This window comes from Penicillium odoratum (genome assembly GCF_028828045.1).
Source record: "Penicillium odoratum strain IBT 22623 chromosome Unknown utg000003l_segment0_segment0, whole genome shotgun sequence".
Classification (NCBI taxonomy): Eukaryota; Fungi; Ascomycota; class Eurotiomycetes; order Eurotiales; family Aspergillaceae; genus Penicillium; species Penicillium odoratum.
In genome coordinates, this window is record NW_026643145.1 from 1,427,095 (window position 1) to 1,443,070 (window position 15,976).

General features: G+C 48.2%; 9 protein-coding genes across 9 annotated transcripts; 4 read left to right on the forward strand and 5 right to left on the reverse strand.

Moving 5' to 3' along the window:
• Positions 1 to 1,023: 1,023 nt before the first annotated feature.
• N7520_003766 (uncharacterized protein) lies at positions 1,024 to 1,314 on the forward strand (the record flags this gene model as incomplete). Its single annotated transcript, XM_057137701.1, has 1 exon — positions 1,024 to 1,314. The coding sequence occupies one exon, from the start codon at positions 1,024 to 1,026 to the stop codon at positions 1,312 to 1,314; it is 291 nt and encodes a 96-aa protein (XP_056998166.1).
• Positions 1,315 to 2,501: 1,187 nt separating this feature from the next.
• N7520_003767 (uncharacterized protein) lies at positions 2,502 to 2,801 on the forward strand (the record flags this gene model as incomplete). Its single annotated transcript, XM_057137702.1, has 1 exon — positions 2,502 to 2,801. The coding sequence occupies one exon, from the start codon at positions 2,502 to 2,504 to the stop codon at positions 2,799 to 2,801; it is 300 nt and encodes a 99-aa protein (XP_056998167.1).
• A 77-nt stretch (positions 2,802 to 2,878) lies between these two features.
• Positions 2,879 to 3,175, reverse strand: N7520_003768 (uncharacterized protein; the record flags this gene model as incomplete). The annotated part of the gene is made up of 1 exon (XM_057137703.1): positions 2,879 to 3,175. One exon carries the CDS (start codon positions 3,173 to 3,175, stop codon positions 2,879 to 2,881), a length of 297 nt encoding a protein of 98 aa, XP_056998168.1.
• A 471-nt stretch (positions 3,176 to 3,646) lies between these two features.
• Positions 3,647 to 5,940, reverse strand: N7520_003769 (phosphoribomutase PRM15; the record flags this gene model as incomplete). The annotated part of the gene is made up of 10 exons (XM_057137704.1): positions 3,647 to 3,819; positions 3,887 to 4,563; positions 4,614 to 4,903; positions 4,952 to 5,132; positions 5,189 to 5,198; positions 5,249 to 5,267; positions 5,321 to 5,640; positions 5,697 to 5,775; positions 5,837 to 5,881; positions 5,932 to 5,940. The coding sequence occupies 10 exons, from the start codon at positions 5,938 to 5,940 to the stop codon at positions 3,647 to 3,649; spliced, it is 1,803 nt and encodes a 600-aa protein (XP_056998169.1).
• Positions 5,941 to 6,214: 274 nt separating this feature from the next.
• N7520_003770 (fatty acid desaturase) lies at positions 6,215 to 7,958 on the forward strand (the record flags this gene model as incomplete). The annotated part of the gene is made up of 2 exons (XM_057137705.1): positions 6,215 to 6,417; positions 6,479 to 7,958. The coding sequence occupies 2 exons, from the start codon at positions 6,215 to 6,217 to the stop codon at positions 7,956 to 7,958; spliced, it is 1,683 nt and encodes a 560-aa protein (XP_056998170.1).
• Positions 7,959 to 8,228: 270 nt separating this feature from the next.
• Positions 8,229 to 10,313, reverse strand: N7520_003771 (ASCC2 family CUE domain-containing protein; the record flags this gene model as incomplete). Its single annotated transcript, XM_057137706.1, has 1 exon — positions 8,229 to 10,313. One exon carries the CDS (start codon positions 10,311 to 10,313, stop codon positions 8,229 to 8,231), a length of 2,085 nt encoding a protein of 694 aa, XP_056998171.1.
• A 345-nt stretch (positions 10,314 to 10,658) lies between these two features.
• S10a (40S ribosomal protein uS10) lies at positions 10,659 to 11,262 on the forward strand (the record flags this gene model as incomplete). Its single annotated transcript, XM_057137707.1, has 3 exons — positions 10,659 to 10,700; positions 10,871 to 11,094; positions 11,178 to 11,262. The coding sequence occupies 3 exons, from the start codon at positions 10,659 to 10,661 to the stop codon at positions 11,260 to 11,262; spliced, it is 351 nt and encodes a 116-aa protein (XP_056998172.1).
• Positions 11,263 to 11,671: 409 nt separating this feature from the next.
• N7520_003773 (FG-nucleoporin nup42) lies at positions 11,672 to 13,730 on the reverse strand (the record flags this gene model as incomplete). Its single annotated transcript, XM_057137708.1, has 4 exons — positions 11,672 to 13,214; positions 13,268 to 13,301; positions 13,552 to 13,635; positions 13,685 to 13,730. 4 exons carry the CDS (start codon positions 13,728 to 13,730, stop codon positions 11,672 to 11,674), a joined length of 1,707 nt encoding a protein of 568 aa, XP_056998173.1.
• Positions 13,731 to 14,663: 933 nt separating this feature from the next.
• Positions 14,664 to 15,718, reverse strand: N7520_003774 (ELYS family protein; the record flags this gene model as incomplete). Its single annotated transcript, XM_057137709.1, has 3 exons — positions 14,664 to 15,227; positions 15,275 to 15,504; positions 15,565 to 15,718. 3 exons carry the CDS (start codon positions 15,716 to 15,718, stop codon positions 14,664 to 14,666), a joined length of 948 nt encoding a protein of 315 aa, XP_056998174.1.
• Positions 15,719 to 15,976: the final 258 nt, after the last annotated feature.

Genomic DNA, 15,976 nt, shown 5'->3' on the forward strand with positions numbered 1-15,976 from the left:
AATTTAATGTGTTATTACCTGAGCCCTGTTTTCTTCCCCCCCGCGCTTCACTTTTCTACATAGTAATCAGCCCGTTCTTCCGGTCCTATCTTCCTCAACCTATCCTCACCCTGTGTTCCTGCAATGATTGTAGTCAGCAAGTACGTTTATCTTCAAATAATCAACCTCCGAGGTGCCCTGCTCAATTGAATACAACACGCTAACCCCATTCCCGTGAAGATTTTCTACGCTAGCTTGCACTGTTGCCCCATTAACAAAGAACGGATAGATATCATTCAAGTGACTATCGATTCTTGTTATTTAATTTCTACTACTGCAGTAAATTTTTACAAAATGGTCGCTATTTTAGAACTGCCAAAGTTTTTAACGGTATACGATCGATATTTCCAATTGGTACGTACTCACTACCGCTGTCCTTCTATGGTTGAGCCGAAACACTAACTTGTATACAATTCATTCCGACCCCCCTTCTCTCCCATATGGGGTAAAAGATGATGGAAATAGTTATCGTTATTGAAGAAAGGTAGGGGACAAAGGTCAAGCCAATTACATGAGTGATAAACTTTCCGTCATGAAAGCTCTAAAGGCGTTTTACCTAAATCATTTCGTTCGAAGAGTATGTTGCAAGTACTGTATTTATTTGCTACACATAATGTCACAAGGACAACACGAGTTCCTATTACTGTAATAGAGACCAGGAAATAGCTCAAAAACAAAGCTGCTGTCTCTCTAAACATGTTACTTTTAGCTTGTGCGCTTCAAGGATTTCCATGGGACTAGACTTTACCTAAATCCCGAAGGTGAATCCCATGGGACTTAACGTAAATGGTGTTTCCCAGGCCAAGAGCCTAATACCAGGTTCCAAAGAGTCTTTTCCGTAAAACCTATTTCAACCCGGGCCTAACCTAGTCTGGCAAGGTTTCTAATAATCACCTAGCGCTAATCACGTGCGATACGGCATATACCTCCAACGCTAGTCCTTTTTACTTCTTAATCCATTAACTACCTCGCCTCTAGTTAAAAATGGCTACTACCAGAACGGATGCCACCTGCGTCCGCGATGATATGGCGGCGTACCGCCAAAATACATGGGGCTTCTTCTTCTACCGTACATGCTACTACGACGATGATGCACGGTGGGAGAGTTTCCTAGAGCGGATGAAAGCATTCGCAGAAATGGCGCTACTCAATCCCAAAACGGCGAACAAGAATGGCGACGGAGAAGTTCTATTGGGGCAACTTGAATGGAATATTCAATCGGACCCCTCGCTAAATAATTGTTTATATGAGGAAGTCTGGCGGTATGGATCATGATCTCTTCCTATTTTATTTTTACCGGAGAGTTCGAGGGAAACGAAGTACTGATCTTTTTCCCGTCTCCTTAGCCGCCACCGGGACCTTATGCAATCTCTTTACGGGCAATATTGTCCCGCCATTGTCCGACAAGGATACCCCATTATCGTAGATAAAGAGGCCCTGGGCTCTGTCCTAGAATCCCCTTCGCCAGATGCATGGACGACTGGTGATTCTCTTAGGACGATGGCCTATGTGAATGTGCTTGATATGCAATGGTTTGAGGTACAGGATGAGCCAGATAATGGAATTGGATCGGAAGTCGGGTGGACGAGGGTTTCGGCCCATAAGCTTTATCCTAGATTACATTCGTTACTAGCAGGTTCCCTTTGGCCGCAGGTCATCTATCGTCATCCTCGCACGATTTCTCGTTTATGCTAAATATCTGGTTTGCGCTCAATATCGCTATATCATCTCCTTTCCCCCAATATCGAGGGCAGATGTCTTCTTAACAGCGGGTGTTGAACTAGCTGGAAATATCTCCAATGGTGTTCATGGAGAAGGAGGGCAAGGAATACGAGATTAAAATTTTGGGTCGGGGGGTAAACCGGAGGCTATATACGGCGACTCACGGTGTGGTTAAGGACGCATGACGCTAACTCAAGTAGGATAAGGCTGAACCTAATTAAAAACTTTTCTATAATCCTTCCGATATGGTGTAGTGGCTAACATCGTCGTCTCTCACACGACAGCCGGGGGTTCGATTCCCCCTATCGGAGTCTCATGGGGGTGATTTTTTTTTCCAATTCAAATATTGGTCGCTTTCATCAACGAACGTAACGCTCTTGTTTCAAATTTCACGAGGGTGATTTTTTTGGAGTTTCTTCTTAACACTCTTTATTGGCATTGACTACTTCTATACGCCATATATCCTAAGTTTCTATGTTTAACATGATGTCCGAGCCGCTATGGTGTAGCGGCATAATAGTTATGATGTGGCATAAGCCCTCTTGGTCAAGCATTTCTTCTCCTTTGACTGATTCTCGGAAGATGCAAAGTCAGTGGTAAAGGAGGCCCAAATCCCCATCTTATATCTTCTTCGCGAAGATGCACTTGGCGCGTGTTACGAGGACTTTCTTCATCAGAAGCAGAACTTACACCACCGTCATGGTGGGAGTGTCCATGATTGACTGTACCATGTGCAAGATATGCATATTGGTGGTGATTGCTACGGCGGATCTGAGGCTCTATCGGTGCTGTTTGATGTGTATGGTGATGATGGTGTTGCCTCGCAGGATTCTGGGGATTTCTCTGATGTCCGTCCCGATGCTGGATTTTATGTTTGCCGTGATGAACGTGTGGATTTTCAACATTCTCGTGTTCGGTTGGTCTGTTCTCTGGACTTGGGTGGGTATGGTAACGATGCGGATGCCCAGGATGAGCACGACGTGGTGCATCTGGGGGATTGGTATTTTGGTGATAAGGGCAGCCTGGTTTGGGCGGTTTAGGTTGAATTTCGGTAATCCTGGATTTAAACCGTGGTTAGTAAATGACCAAGCGTAAATTTAAGTCTTTATTCAGCGTGTTACACATACATGGCAGGATCAACATGCCCTCGATGAGCAGGGTGGCCGCTCTTGTCCTCGGGTTTGACCTTGCGAGGGTGCTGATGCTTTTCAGTTGGGCCTCCCGCAGGACCAGCTATTTGATGTTCATGTTCAAAAAGTGTGTGGGAGCCATCACTTGTGTTGATGGTGCTAGCGTGCCCATGGAAACCTTGAGGTTGGTACTGGTGGTGCAATAGCTCCGGTGAGGTGTGGTGGACTGAGTGGGCAAGATTCAAACATCCTTGAGGGTGTTGACCTCGGGTTGGATAAGACATGATACAAATATGGGTTCAGTAATCGGGTCAACCCACATACACACACATGTGCATGCAAGTTCATTCAAGTGTGAAAGGTGGTGATGATATATGAGGTTGGTTCAGAAAAGCGAGCCTGCAAATGATATATATTTTCCCAAGTCATGCTTGCTCCAAGGTTTTTGAATGACTGAATCTGTGCAGTGCTTGAGATCAGTGTAACCTTCAAACATGCAGCTTGATTCAAATTGTCTTTGGCTGCCCAAATGACCGAACTTTCTGAGACAGTCGGTGAGATTTCTGTACCAGTTGACATACCTAGGTGGGGGTCTGCACCTGGGGCCAGGTTACACACAGTGCCTTCTTTGTTCGATTCGTCTTATCTTACATTGATAAAAGCGTGACTACTAGGTACTGAGTAGATAAACATATGCATTTGAAATCTCGGGGATCATATTTTCAATGACTCTAGAGACTTGAGCATACATTTCATCACTTAGTGTTTATAGGTATATTAAGGACATGACCCGACGAGGTCGGAAGCTGGTCGCTGTGGGTCATAGAAGGGGTGTATTTCTGAACCCATTCCGTCCTAATTGTGAGGAATGTTTCACAGACAGCCTTGACGGCGTTGTCACGAGAGGTGCCACAGCTTTCAATGTAGACTTGGGGCGCGTATCAGTTCAATTCAAAATATGCGACTAAACAGGGCAAGTTGCAACGGGAACTTACATTTGACCTTTGGCTCCGTGCCCGAGCCTCTGATCGTGAATCGCACTCCCCCTTCCAGCCAGAGGGTCAGCATCTGACTGGTGGGATCTTCAGGCAGATCTGGTTTATTTTCTGAAGATGCGGAATCAAATCCTTCCGTCAGGTCTCTCCAGCGAAGAATTTTGAAGGCCCCAAACTTCATGTTAGCAAGGAATGAGCCTTTTCGAATTCCACGGAACAGCTCGAGGGTAAGTTCCGGGTTCGGAGATCGGAAGTAGTTATTCAGCGTCTCGTGATGACCAAATTCCCTAAAGAGCTGTTGGAGCTTCGCATGCGCAGTTAACCCCTGGGACTTCCATTCGGCATAGGCCAATAGAAAGACGGCAGCAGCTGTAATCCCATCTTTGTCGTAGCAAACTGAAGGAAACATATAGCCGAGTGCTTCCTCGTAGGCAAATGGAACAATTCTTCCAGTGCGTTCGAGATCTCGAGCAACGTTACCCATCCATTTAAAACCAGTCAATGTCTCTTGAAACTGAGCTCCTTTGGCCTTTGCCATCTTTTTAAGCATGCCACTGGAGACAGTCGTGGTCAGGAATGTAGCCTTCGATAGATCATCGCTGCTCTTGAAGGAATCGAGGATATGAGATGCCAATAGAGCACCCATATGATTGCCAGTAAAAAGAAACCATTCACCGCTATTCAGGTGAGCCAAGACTCATTGACCAAAAAGGAACAATAGACTTACTTCACCTTTTCCGCGGCCGCGAATCGATCTGCATCCGGGTCATTGGCAATGATCAGAGTCCTACCTTCCTCATCGGCTGTCTGTATGGCAAGATCAAGAGCTCCAGCCTCTTCAGGATTGGGGAATTTAACCGTAGGAAACTCAGGATCCGGTGCTGCTTGAAGAGGGACAGATACGAAGTTTTCCACCCCAAGAGAGTCACATACATCTGGGAGGACCAAGCCTCCAACGCCATGAAGAGGTGTATAAATAAATGGACTAAGTTTCCTCGACTCTGAAACTGTCGAATTCTTTTCAAAAGTCAGCGTTTATGGCCTGGAATCTCGGGTCCTACTAACTGCGTATTCTTTGACTTGCTCCCTGTAGTGGAGAATGAGATTCTCATATGCGTCGGCATGCAAGTACTCGCCGGGCTGGAGTTCACTCCATGCACTTGCCCAAGGTTCGAGATTATCGCGGATAGCCTGAGCTATCTCTCCATCTTCAGGCCGATTGATCTGAGCGCCGTTACTAGAATAGCTGAGCAGAGAGAGTTTAGTTTATACAGCAGGGCATAGTTTGATAGTGACTCTTACACCTTGTAGCCTAGAAGAAGATCAGTAAATTGCTTTTGAAATTTCCGGAAAGTCAAATACCATTATCTTGAGGTGGGTTCTTGAAGGTTGCCTGTTAGCGCTACTTCTTATTGGGAACTATTTTTGACGTACATGGCTTGCAGTCACCATTATACCCGCAGCAGCTTTGAAGTAGTTGATACCAAAGGGAACCATTGGAGTCGGCGATGTCTTTGAGAAGAAGTAGACCGGAATATGCAATGCAATGAATGCATTGGCAGCAAGCTCGGCGAATCTGCGAGAATTATGTCGTGCATCGTATCCAATCACAATACCTCTAGCAGCGATCTCAGGCCGTTGGGTTTGGATATACTTTGCTAGTCCCTGAGAAGCTTGAATAACCGTCAAGGAATTCATACAAGAGAAGCCTGCTGCCATGCGGCCGCGTAAGCCCGCCGTGCCAAATTCAATGCCTGTGGATCATTGTCAGCTTCTCTGGTTGAAAGGCTATGGACATAATTCGGCATACGATTTCTGAGGCACAATTCCAGTGCATCCAAATCGTTGGCATCCCGGAGATGCTCTATTTCCGCGCGAGTCTTGGGGTCCTAGATCCGAATATCCGGTAAGATGGATGATCAGACCACAAGCATAGCATCTACTATTTACCTGGTCCCACTGGAGCCATGTTTGGACCAGCGATGAGGTTGATTCCTGAAATAGGTCAGAGTAAGTTGAAGATTCTCAAGTCGAGCATAATGTACCTGAGTCATTTTATGAAAGTGGTGTGAATCGTAAAGTGACGTCCGTGCTTGGGAATTGTAATCACGGACGTGGAAGGACCGCGGCTGATCCCCGCTTGTTGATCCACCTCCTTGATACATTTCTGCCTTGTCCTCAACATTTCCTTTTTCTTCACGTTCCTCTTCCGGGCTACTACGATCATACGATGTATTGAACTCCTTATATTCCATTTCCTCCTTTCTCTTTCTCCTTTTTTTAATACACTTCCCCCGCATTCTGTTCTCCACACCGCATATTCTCCCCATGGAGAAATCCGCTCCCCGACCGGTCCGGAAGGACACTCTGCTGAGTCGTCGATACATTGAAGGCTTGATTGCAGAAGGGAAACATGTCATCATCTATGAAAACAGTGTTCTGAAGGTGGATGCTTTCATCAAATTTCACCCTGGCGGTGAAAAGCCGATCAAACATATGGTGGGCAGGGACGCGACGGATGAAATCAATGCGTATGGCTCTCCCTCCAATCCCGTGTTCTTGGCTTTCGCTGATGATATGTTTATATTCTAGTTTACACTCGAGAGAAGCCCGCGATCGTATGCCCTCCTATAAAATTGGTCGAGTCGAAGGTGTCTGGACAAACTTTCTCCCCCCGATTCAAGGCGGCAAGTTCCGCCCCTACACCGAAGACACCTGCTCGAGTGAGGATGACTTGACAAGTCAGGACACTTCGAGTCAAGAGGGTTCCACTCCACCTTCTCCGATCTTTGATGCGATCGACTCTAAATCCATAACCCGCCGAAAGAGGTCCAAAGGCACAGACACCGCTGCTTCCACGCCGGTGGAGGCAGAGGTGGATTCACAGGCTAGGCCAGCTTTCCTCGATGCTCGAACACGCGAGGAAATTGTCTTCGATACCGCAAAATATCCCTCGTTGGACCAGGCGAACCAAGAAAGCATCAAATGGAAATACCGCGAGCTGTACAAGCGCATGCAAGATGACGGGTTGTTCAACTGCAATTACTTCTGCTACTTCATCGAGTGCTGTCGATATACTATTTTTGCAACACTGTTCTACGTCTTTCTTCGTCTTGGTTGGTGGGCAACCTCTGCGTTCTTCCTTGGGTGCTTTTGGCATCAGCTTGTTTTCACTGCCCATGATGCTGGTCATATGGGCATCACCCACAATTTCCACGTGGACACAGTCATTGGAATCCTCATTGCCGATTTTATGGGTGGCTTGAGCCTGGGCTGGTGGAAGCGGAGCCACAATGTGCACCATATCGTTACCAATGAGCCGGAACACGATCCAGATATCGAGCATATTCCCTTCTTTGCCATCTCGCATCGCTTCATCGACAGCCTTTATAGTACATACTATGACCGCAACATGACCTTCGATGCCGTATCCAAGGCCATGATCAAAATCCAGAACTATAGTTACTACCCTATCATGGCGCTGGCCCGCTTCAACCTCTACAGACTAAGCTGGGAGTACTTATTGAAGCGTCAAGCCCCGCGAAAAGGACCTGCCTGGTGGCATATTTGGCTAGAATTTGCCGGTCAGGCTTTCTTCTGGTATTGGTTTGTTTACGGTGTGATGTACAAGACCATTCCCGACTGGAGTAGCCGACTCGTGTTCTTGTTGATTTCTCACGTTGTGTCTTCACCTCTGCATGTTCAAATCACGCTCTCCCATTTCGCCATGTCTACCGCTGATATGGGTGTTCACGAATCATTCCCCCAGAAGATGCTACGAACTACCATGGACGTCGACTGCCCTACCTGGCTGGACTTCTTTCACGGTGGTCTTCAGTTCCAGGCCATCCACCATCTCTATCCTCGCATGCCCCGTCACAACTTGCGTCGTGCTCAGAAGTATGTTCTGGAGTTTTGCAAGGAGACTGGTATTCCTTACGCCATCTTCACGTTTTATGATGGAAACAAGGAAGTCATCGGCCGACTCGGTGACGTGGCAAAGCAGGTCCGCCTTATGGAGGAGTGCCGCAAGTCAATTGGTACGGAGGGCGTCTTCTCTCATCACGATTAATGATTTCCTTGACTATTCTATACGTGCCAGGTGCATATGCGAGTAAATTATATCTCTGTCGACGTTCGAACATACTTCCTCCATTCCAACTTTTAATATACCTCCGTAGTATTCCCACACCCAGTGGTTCATCTTTGACATCAATATGTCTACCTGATAAACCTCCAGATCAATGACGCATACCTCCAAGGGGTGCTACGCCAAATAAGCTCATAGGTTTTGTGGTATGCGTACATGTCGTTTTTACTATCATATAGTCTATATTGACATTTATCCCGGCATCCCACCTCCACGCGCAATTTTCTTTGCCCGCTGCTGGCGCCGGTTATGATTAGCTCGGCTGGCCTTATTTTCTTCCTTCCTCCTATGCGCTGCCGGGTTACTTTGCTCTCCCTGTCCCCCAGGCGGACCACCTCCTCGCCCACCTCTCCCACCTCTTCCCCCACGGCTCCGTCCACCTCTGCCTCTATCTTGTCCTCCATGACCTGCAGGTCCACCAGACGACTCAGAGTCATCTTGCTCATCTCCAGCACGCGGCCTGCGATACGAAGTAGAAGACAGAGTGGGCTGGTTCAGCGAACCACTCACAGAGCCACCGAAACCATCAGCAAGTAGGTTCTCAAGCTTAGCAAGACGCTTTGGATCCCGTGCAAGCATAACAGCCCAGCCTTCGATCGCCTCGTCCATCATATTAGTCTCACGCTTGAGCTGGGCGCGAGGCTGCGAGCGACGCGTTGTAGCATCCCGAGCGAAGAGCGCAGGGTTGGACTTGTACGCGCGAAGTAGTATCATATCAATATTCTCAGCGGCTGCACGCTGGTTCCGCGCTTCGGCTTCTGCGTCTGCATCGACACCTGCTGTAACGGCGTCAACGGTCCCTCCCACGTCTGCAACGTCGTATGTGTCGTCACGCTCGTCATCATCTGAGTCGAATGCTGCGAGTGCGGAGAGAATGGCTGCTTTGTTTGTTGCGTGTTGACTGCGGTCTGCTAGGACTTCGTCGGCGGTAAGATCAGGGTCTGCGCGGCCGAAACGTAGTTTGCCCTTTGCCTCTCCTGAAATGCTTAGTTCTGCGATATCGATGTCTCGGTCGAAGACGTTCCTGCGTTCTGAGATTGGCTCCAGGGGTGGCGAGTAGAATACGGGAGGTGTTGGACGAGGCGCTAATTCGTGTTTTGGTCCTGCTTGAGGTGGGAGTTGTTCGGTTCGATCCAGAGATTGGAGTTCTGAAGCGAGTGAGTCATCCAGGAGATGGGAAATCACAGTTTCAGGATTGTCGTTGTAGACGTCCAGGAGTCGCACGATGAAGGCGGAGCCCAGGTCCGGGAAGAGGTCTTGGACCTGCAAGACGAGAGACATTTTGTGTGCGTGGATCTCGTCTTCGATCTGTAGACCAGATGACGGGCTTTTGCCCTTGTCCATTTTTCTTCGCCTTTGGTATCGGTGATGCAAGTGTTTTGACTCTATCTGGTAGACGCGAAGACTGGAGAGGAGATCTTCACCTCGTTTTTGAGGGTGGATGTTGAGATACTTTTCAAGTCGTTGCAGCAGGTCGGAACTACAAATAAGATCCGAGAGAATTGTTGCCTTGCCTTTCATTTTTGGCGTGTCCACTCCTGCGACGGCCTTTAGACTGAACAGCTGGTCCAGTAAAAGCGACAAATTGGCTGAGGATTCTTTCAGTAACGAGATAAGCCCCACGTAGAGATTTGCGACAAGAATCTTTCGAAGCTCATTTCGAGTCTTTGTTGATTGGTAGGATTCTGCCAGTGTATCCAGAAAGTCGGACCCTGCCATTAGGACCTGGCCGCAAGACGGCAATACTGAAGCCAGTACTGTCAATCTTCGAAGGTCTGTGATGACATTGGCCACTGCTGATGGATTCCCTGAAGATAGTCGGTCGATTACGAGTGATTTGGCACCTTCTATGCTGGATGATATCTTTTCATGGTGTATGTCCCATGTTTCTGATAGAGACGTCTTTAATGCCGTGCTTGACGGGTAGCAGCAGCATATATTTCCGAGAAGTTTCCAGTTGAATAGTTCAACTGGAGGATTGGAAAGAGTCAAAAGATACCGTCTTGTCGTTAAAAAGCATAGTTTCCGAAGGTTTCGAGCTTTAGGTCCAGATTGTAGACCCTGGTCACCTGCTGCGGCATTTTCATAGAAAGACTCTAAGAACGAGATAGCCGGCAGGTCTTGAGGAGCAGCAAGCTTGAATTTTTGATCATTGGCATTCAAACGAATGCTCAGTAGCATCATCCATGCATCCAGACATGCTTCCCAGTCATCAGATGGGATGGTCCTCCGGACTGCGGGGGGAGGTACCGGTGCCAGTGGAGGGAAATCCGCCATTTTAAGATTCGCTAAAAAAACAGAAATGGATAATAGAAAAATGAATTCACTCCAATAAGGAGTTGATAGAAAAGAAAAAGCGAGCAAATAATAAACAAAGCGACCAGCCAAATAAGCTATGTCGTGTAGATAGAACTGCATTGAGTCCCCGACTGCGGATGACTCAGCACATTTCCCAATTGGGACTAGCGTTGCGATAGCCGAAGCACCAGGCGTTTTCCCACTAAAAATGTTCACAATTCTCGTCGCATCCACAATCTCCGTCGCCATCATCACTTTACCGAGCCCAGCAGTTCAGGTCTTGATTGGCAATTAGCTTCTTTCAACCACCACAAAAATCTCAAGATGTCTTTCCAGAAGCCCGAGAAGGATTTCGGCGAGGGCCCTGTACGTGAAATTTCATCTGCTATCATCTCCCACTACCTATATGTCGCCATCATCCTCCCCGCCGTCGCAAAGTCCATCGTTCAATGCGCCGCGGGAGGAAACCCCTCCCCATTTCCTGCAATTGCCTTTACGTCTTCATTCTTGTGTTCAATCGCTAATGCCCCTCATAGAAGGTCCACAAGATCCGTATCACCCTCACCTCCCGCAAGGTTGCCGCCCTCGAGAAGGTCTGCCAGGAGCTCTTGGACCGCTCCAAGTCCAAGGGTCTCCAGGTCAAGGGCCCCGTCCGTCTGCCCACCAAGACCCTGAACATCTCCACCCGTAAGACCCCCAACGGTGAGGGTTCCAAGACCTGGGACAAGTTCGAGATGCGCATCCACAAGCGCCTGATTGAGTGAGTTTCCCCGCTATCCATAAACAAATGGCGGCGTTCTGCCGTACTGGTCTCAACTGGACATGTTACTGACTAGGATATAGCCTGCTCGCCCCCACCGAGACCGTCAAGCAGATCATCATCAACATCGAGGCCGGTGTTGAGGTTGAGGTCACCATTGCTGCTTAAATGCACTACACTCAGTAGTTCTTGCAATGGATCAGGGAGGGTCTTGGACTGACTCCTTCGTGTCATGTCTTGTTCATAGATTTACGTTGGCGGAACAGTTGGTCGTTCGCTTTGAGCCTGAGAAGGAATTCGTGGTGGATACCCGCTTTACCTGATATACAAAAAAAATGGAAACATCTTGAGAAAGAATATCGGTCTTGACTTGAACGTAGATTTGAATCGTTATTATGCCGTAGCATGTGTAGTTGAATGGCGTGAACCCCGAACACGCTATTTTGAACGGGGTCCCTAATCACTTAAAATAATTTTGTTCCCACCGATGATTGCAGCCGCAAGTCATCGGTATGCACCTTGAACCCTAACAAGAAAACGAAAAGAAAACAACGAGGGTTTCCCACCGCCGACCATCTTAGAAATCGAAGCTGATGTATTCTCTCTTGGGTGGCACTGAGGGGATAATCCCATCCTTAAAGTACCCGTTCGCAAGGAAGAATTTGTACATCTCCTCGACTTCGGTGGTGTACTCCTCATCCTTCCCTTGGGAATCACGCAGCGTAGCTGGGTCAGGCGGTCCATCAGGGAAGTTGATACGAACCAGAGTCTTGGGGTCTTGCGGGTGCTCATAACAGGGGTGGTTGTTAACGTATCGGACGGGTTGGCCCTTCCACGCGGTGAGTTTGTTAGAGACAGGATCACGTCTGGTTTCACCCTGCAGTCGTGGAAGTGGGTTCAATTCATTGGGGTCATTGATCTGAATGAACGCAGGCGGACCAGCATTGGTGTTTGCTACCGGCACGCCTTGAGGAGCTGCTGGTTGACCGAAGGGAGTAGCAGATTGAGGGGCCCCAAATGGATTTGCTGCTGGGGCAGTCGGTTGTCCAAATGGACCTGGATTAGCCTGTTGAGGCTGACCGAATGGTGATGGGTTTTGGGAGGGTTGACCAAAGCCGCCTGTGCTTGATGGTTGGCCAAAAGGTGATGGCGCTGGTTGCTGGGTTGCTACCTGTCCGAATGGAGAAGGGTTCGCAGGTGCAGGCTGTTGGGTCGCTGCCTGTCCGAATGGAGAAGGGTTCGCAGGTGCAGGCTGTTGGGTCGCTGCCTGTCCGAACGGGGAAGGGTTGGTATTCTGATTAATTGCACCAAATGGCGAAGGATTGGTGTTTTGGTTTGCTGTAACGAATGGAGAAGGGTTGGCATTTTGGCTCACTGTACCGAATGGAGAAGGGTTGGCGTTCTGGCCCACTACGGCAAATGGCGAAGCGGATGCTGTGGCACCACCAAAGGGTGCTGCAGGGCCGGTGGGTTGACCAAATCCTGTTTGACCAAACGCCGGCTGGTTGGTGGCAGGTTGTACTAATCCTGGCTGGCCGAATGCAGGTTTTCCGAACCCACCCTGTCCCCCCAAAGTTGAGGGTTGGCCAAAGGGAGATGGATTTTGGCCAAGGATGGATGGCTGACCAAACGCAGTTGGCTGGCCGAGGCCAGAAGTTTTTCCGAAGGCTGATGGCTGACCAAAGGCTGAGGAATTACCGCCGAATGCATTGGTCGGAGCAGGGCCAGATGGTTGACCGAAAGCAGATCCGCCAGCCGGTGCTGCCTGGTTCGTATTAGACTGTGTGCTGCCATTGACAATGTCGATGCGGTTCGGATGTTCTTTATCTCCATCGAGGATGTATTGTATAGCCCCCTTGGGATTACTCAGCGCCACTTCCATCTGTTTTACAGACTCTTCATACAAAGCCTGGGCCTCCTGCAAGGCCTGGTCCATGTTGCCTGCTGCCGCTGCTTGATAGTGGCGGAGGCGCATCTCTTCCATGCTCTGTTCACGTTGGGGGCCGCCGAACAGCTGTCGTGGAAGATCCTTCAAGGGCGCGTATGCAGAGAATACCCATTCTGGTCGGCCTTTGCCGACACTCAGGTCTAGCTTGATGTCGCTCTCATTTAAGTTGTAACTTTTCCAAATTAGTCAACGAGGCATTGTCAGAATTTGGTTCCAGATGCTTACTTGGCTGGTTGCTGGTTCTGCTGAGAGCCTTGACCTACCACACGTAGTGAATTAGCGCTTCGATACTTTGGGAAGATAGTCTTGAGTATCTTGAGTTCGCTGGCTGAGGGGGGGGCAGGCATCTTGTCTTGAAGGAGAGTGATGATTCGGTAATGCTTGGGTGTGTGAAAGTGAAGTGGTTGAAAGATCAAGGTAACAAGGAAATATACAAACATAAAGCGGGGAGATTTCATAAAATTCCGAATCCATCAAGACTCCAGGGCTCTTGGTAACAATTCACTTACTTCCAAAGCCACCTGAGAGGGCACCAAACCGGTTCCCAGACGGTCCGGCTCCAGCACGGCCAGGGTGCTCATTTTTGCATGAGTCTAGACAAGAATTAGCAAGTAATTCGGAGCAAGATCGGTATGTTCTTACCGCCAAATTTGCAGCGACCTTGCTGGAAGAAACGACAGACAACCATATTTCAGCTAAGACCGCTTGTCTTCCAAAGTTGCTTCGGCTGTTATATCCTCAATGCAAGCAAACACAGAGCCCACGCGAGAATAGGATCCCAATCCAATGTAATCCAAAGTGATAGTAACTTCAATTTCTGGATTCGTGAATGCGGAGAAAGATACAAAGCACGCTGTCGAGTCCAACGCGTATGAATGGGAACTGAAGCTGTTTTCCGCGATTTGCGAGTTGCGCTAGTCTCTTATCGCGCTTTATCGGTTATCGCCCTGGAGCAGCACTTGAGCATCAATTGATGATAAAATATGAGATAATTCAAAGTTACTGTATATTGAATCATTCAGATGATCAAATTAATCTTGTTGTGACCAATTCTAGTACCGTCTATATACCTGTGCATAGCTCGTTCAATGTTTGCTCCTGCTTAACATCTGCAACAAGGGGCTTCATGACCACACCGGGATACATATATATGTCCAAAACATTATGTACAGCGAAGCTTTCTTCACTCCGACATGCATCAATTACAAAACAAGTTGACATTTTCCAAGATCCCAACGTTGACTTAAATTTCAGATGCAACATTCATTTTTTCAAATTATATGTTGAAAATGTACTAGGGTAGATTTTTGGCATCTACCGGGCAACATTTGAACGCGGAAAGGCCAAGGTAGGTATTACAAAGCTTATAATTATGCGGCAGCGTGCAGATAGGTAAAAGTATGCATCCAAGAACGCTGGAGAAGTCTATGTAGTCTTGCATATAGGGGGTTTCATTCACAAATCGGCAGATGCAGGCGCATAGGCTACCGTGCCAGCAGAGTTCCAAGGTTCACATGCAAGTTCAAGTTCGTCTCGATGCTATTGCATCTTCCAAAACTAAATAAGTTTTCTCTTTCAATCCGTAACTCCTGTCATTTGACCAAATTTGCTATCATTAAAATCATTCCAAATGGGTACCACTAGGTCGCGCGTACCGCATGCTCTGACGTAGATCGTCCCAATTAAGTCCGTCCACCTTTTTGCCGCCCAATGCCTCGAGTTCTGCGGACAAACCGTCAACTCTGCCTGTCGCCAGGCGCCGCATCATCAAAGTGTCCTTGGCACCGGGGAAGGTATTGGCACTCCCGCGGAGTAAAGCCTCCTCTAACCAATCCTCTTCATCTTCATCTAGCGGTAGGCCGACCAATTCCATCGCACGCTTACTGCGTGTTTGACCAGCCGGAGTTTTGTGAATGAACTCAACCAGCTGCACAAAGTAACTGTGTCGCTGGGATTCGTCGTATTTTCGTGAGAAGTAGAATGCTTCAGTGACATTGGAACGACATAAGGTCTCGTAGAAGGATCGCTGCACCTTTTCGGTTGCCAGAGGCGGCGCAGCACTGAGGTAGTATGCGATCGCGAGAGCGTCATCATGTTTGGGAAGTTGTGTCAGAGTGAGGATATAGAGGATTTCATCGGGAAAGGTAGGAATGAGCGAAGGCTCGGCTAGGTATTCGATTGCGCGCTGTTACATGTTAGCAATAGCTATGAACCTCGGGCGGGGCAACGTACCCGGAACTCAAGCCGATCCATATGCCATACACCTTCGATAAAGAGACGATATTTCTCTGGCAAGTGACATGATCGCGCAAACTGAGCGGCTGCATCTGGTGCCGCGCGACAGTCCTTGAGAAGGTAGTAGATCAAGGCTTGCTTATGATGAATGTCAAGCTCGGAGGAAATGATGTGATCGATGAGTGATCGCAAGTCGGCATTGGTCTTGGGAGGATAGACCTTGGTCACTATAGACATTCTTGTGGTCAGCTGTAGGATTCATGATCAGGAAATTAAGCTGTTCATACCTCCTTTGACACCGAGTAGCCCCAACAGTCGATCGGCGAAGAGATGGTTCTCAAGCGCACGACGGTTGGAGTTGATTTGTTCAGTTACCTTGGCATCATAATGATATTTCTTGTTGAAGCTGAAAATATGATTGAAATCCTCCCACGGCGCCATGGTTGGGAGCTTTGTTGTAGAAATAGAATATGTGAATAAAGTGCTCCGCAGGCAAGCGGTGTAATCTTGGTAATGGAAATCGGTAATGTCATGGTAAATTGATGGCGGTGAAGGCTGTGTTATGGCAGAACAACTAAACTAATCCTATTTGGGCGTGAGGTAAACAACCCACTTTCTTAAGGTTCCCGCAGCTTGCTGCATCTATCTTTCATCATCCCATCCCCCGCTATCCCCGCGCACCCATGAAGGAAGCGCTTC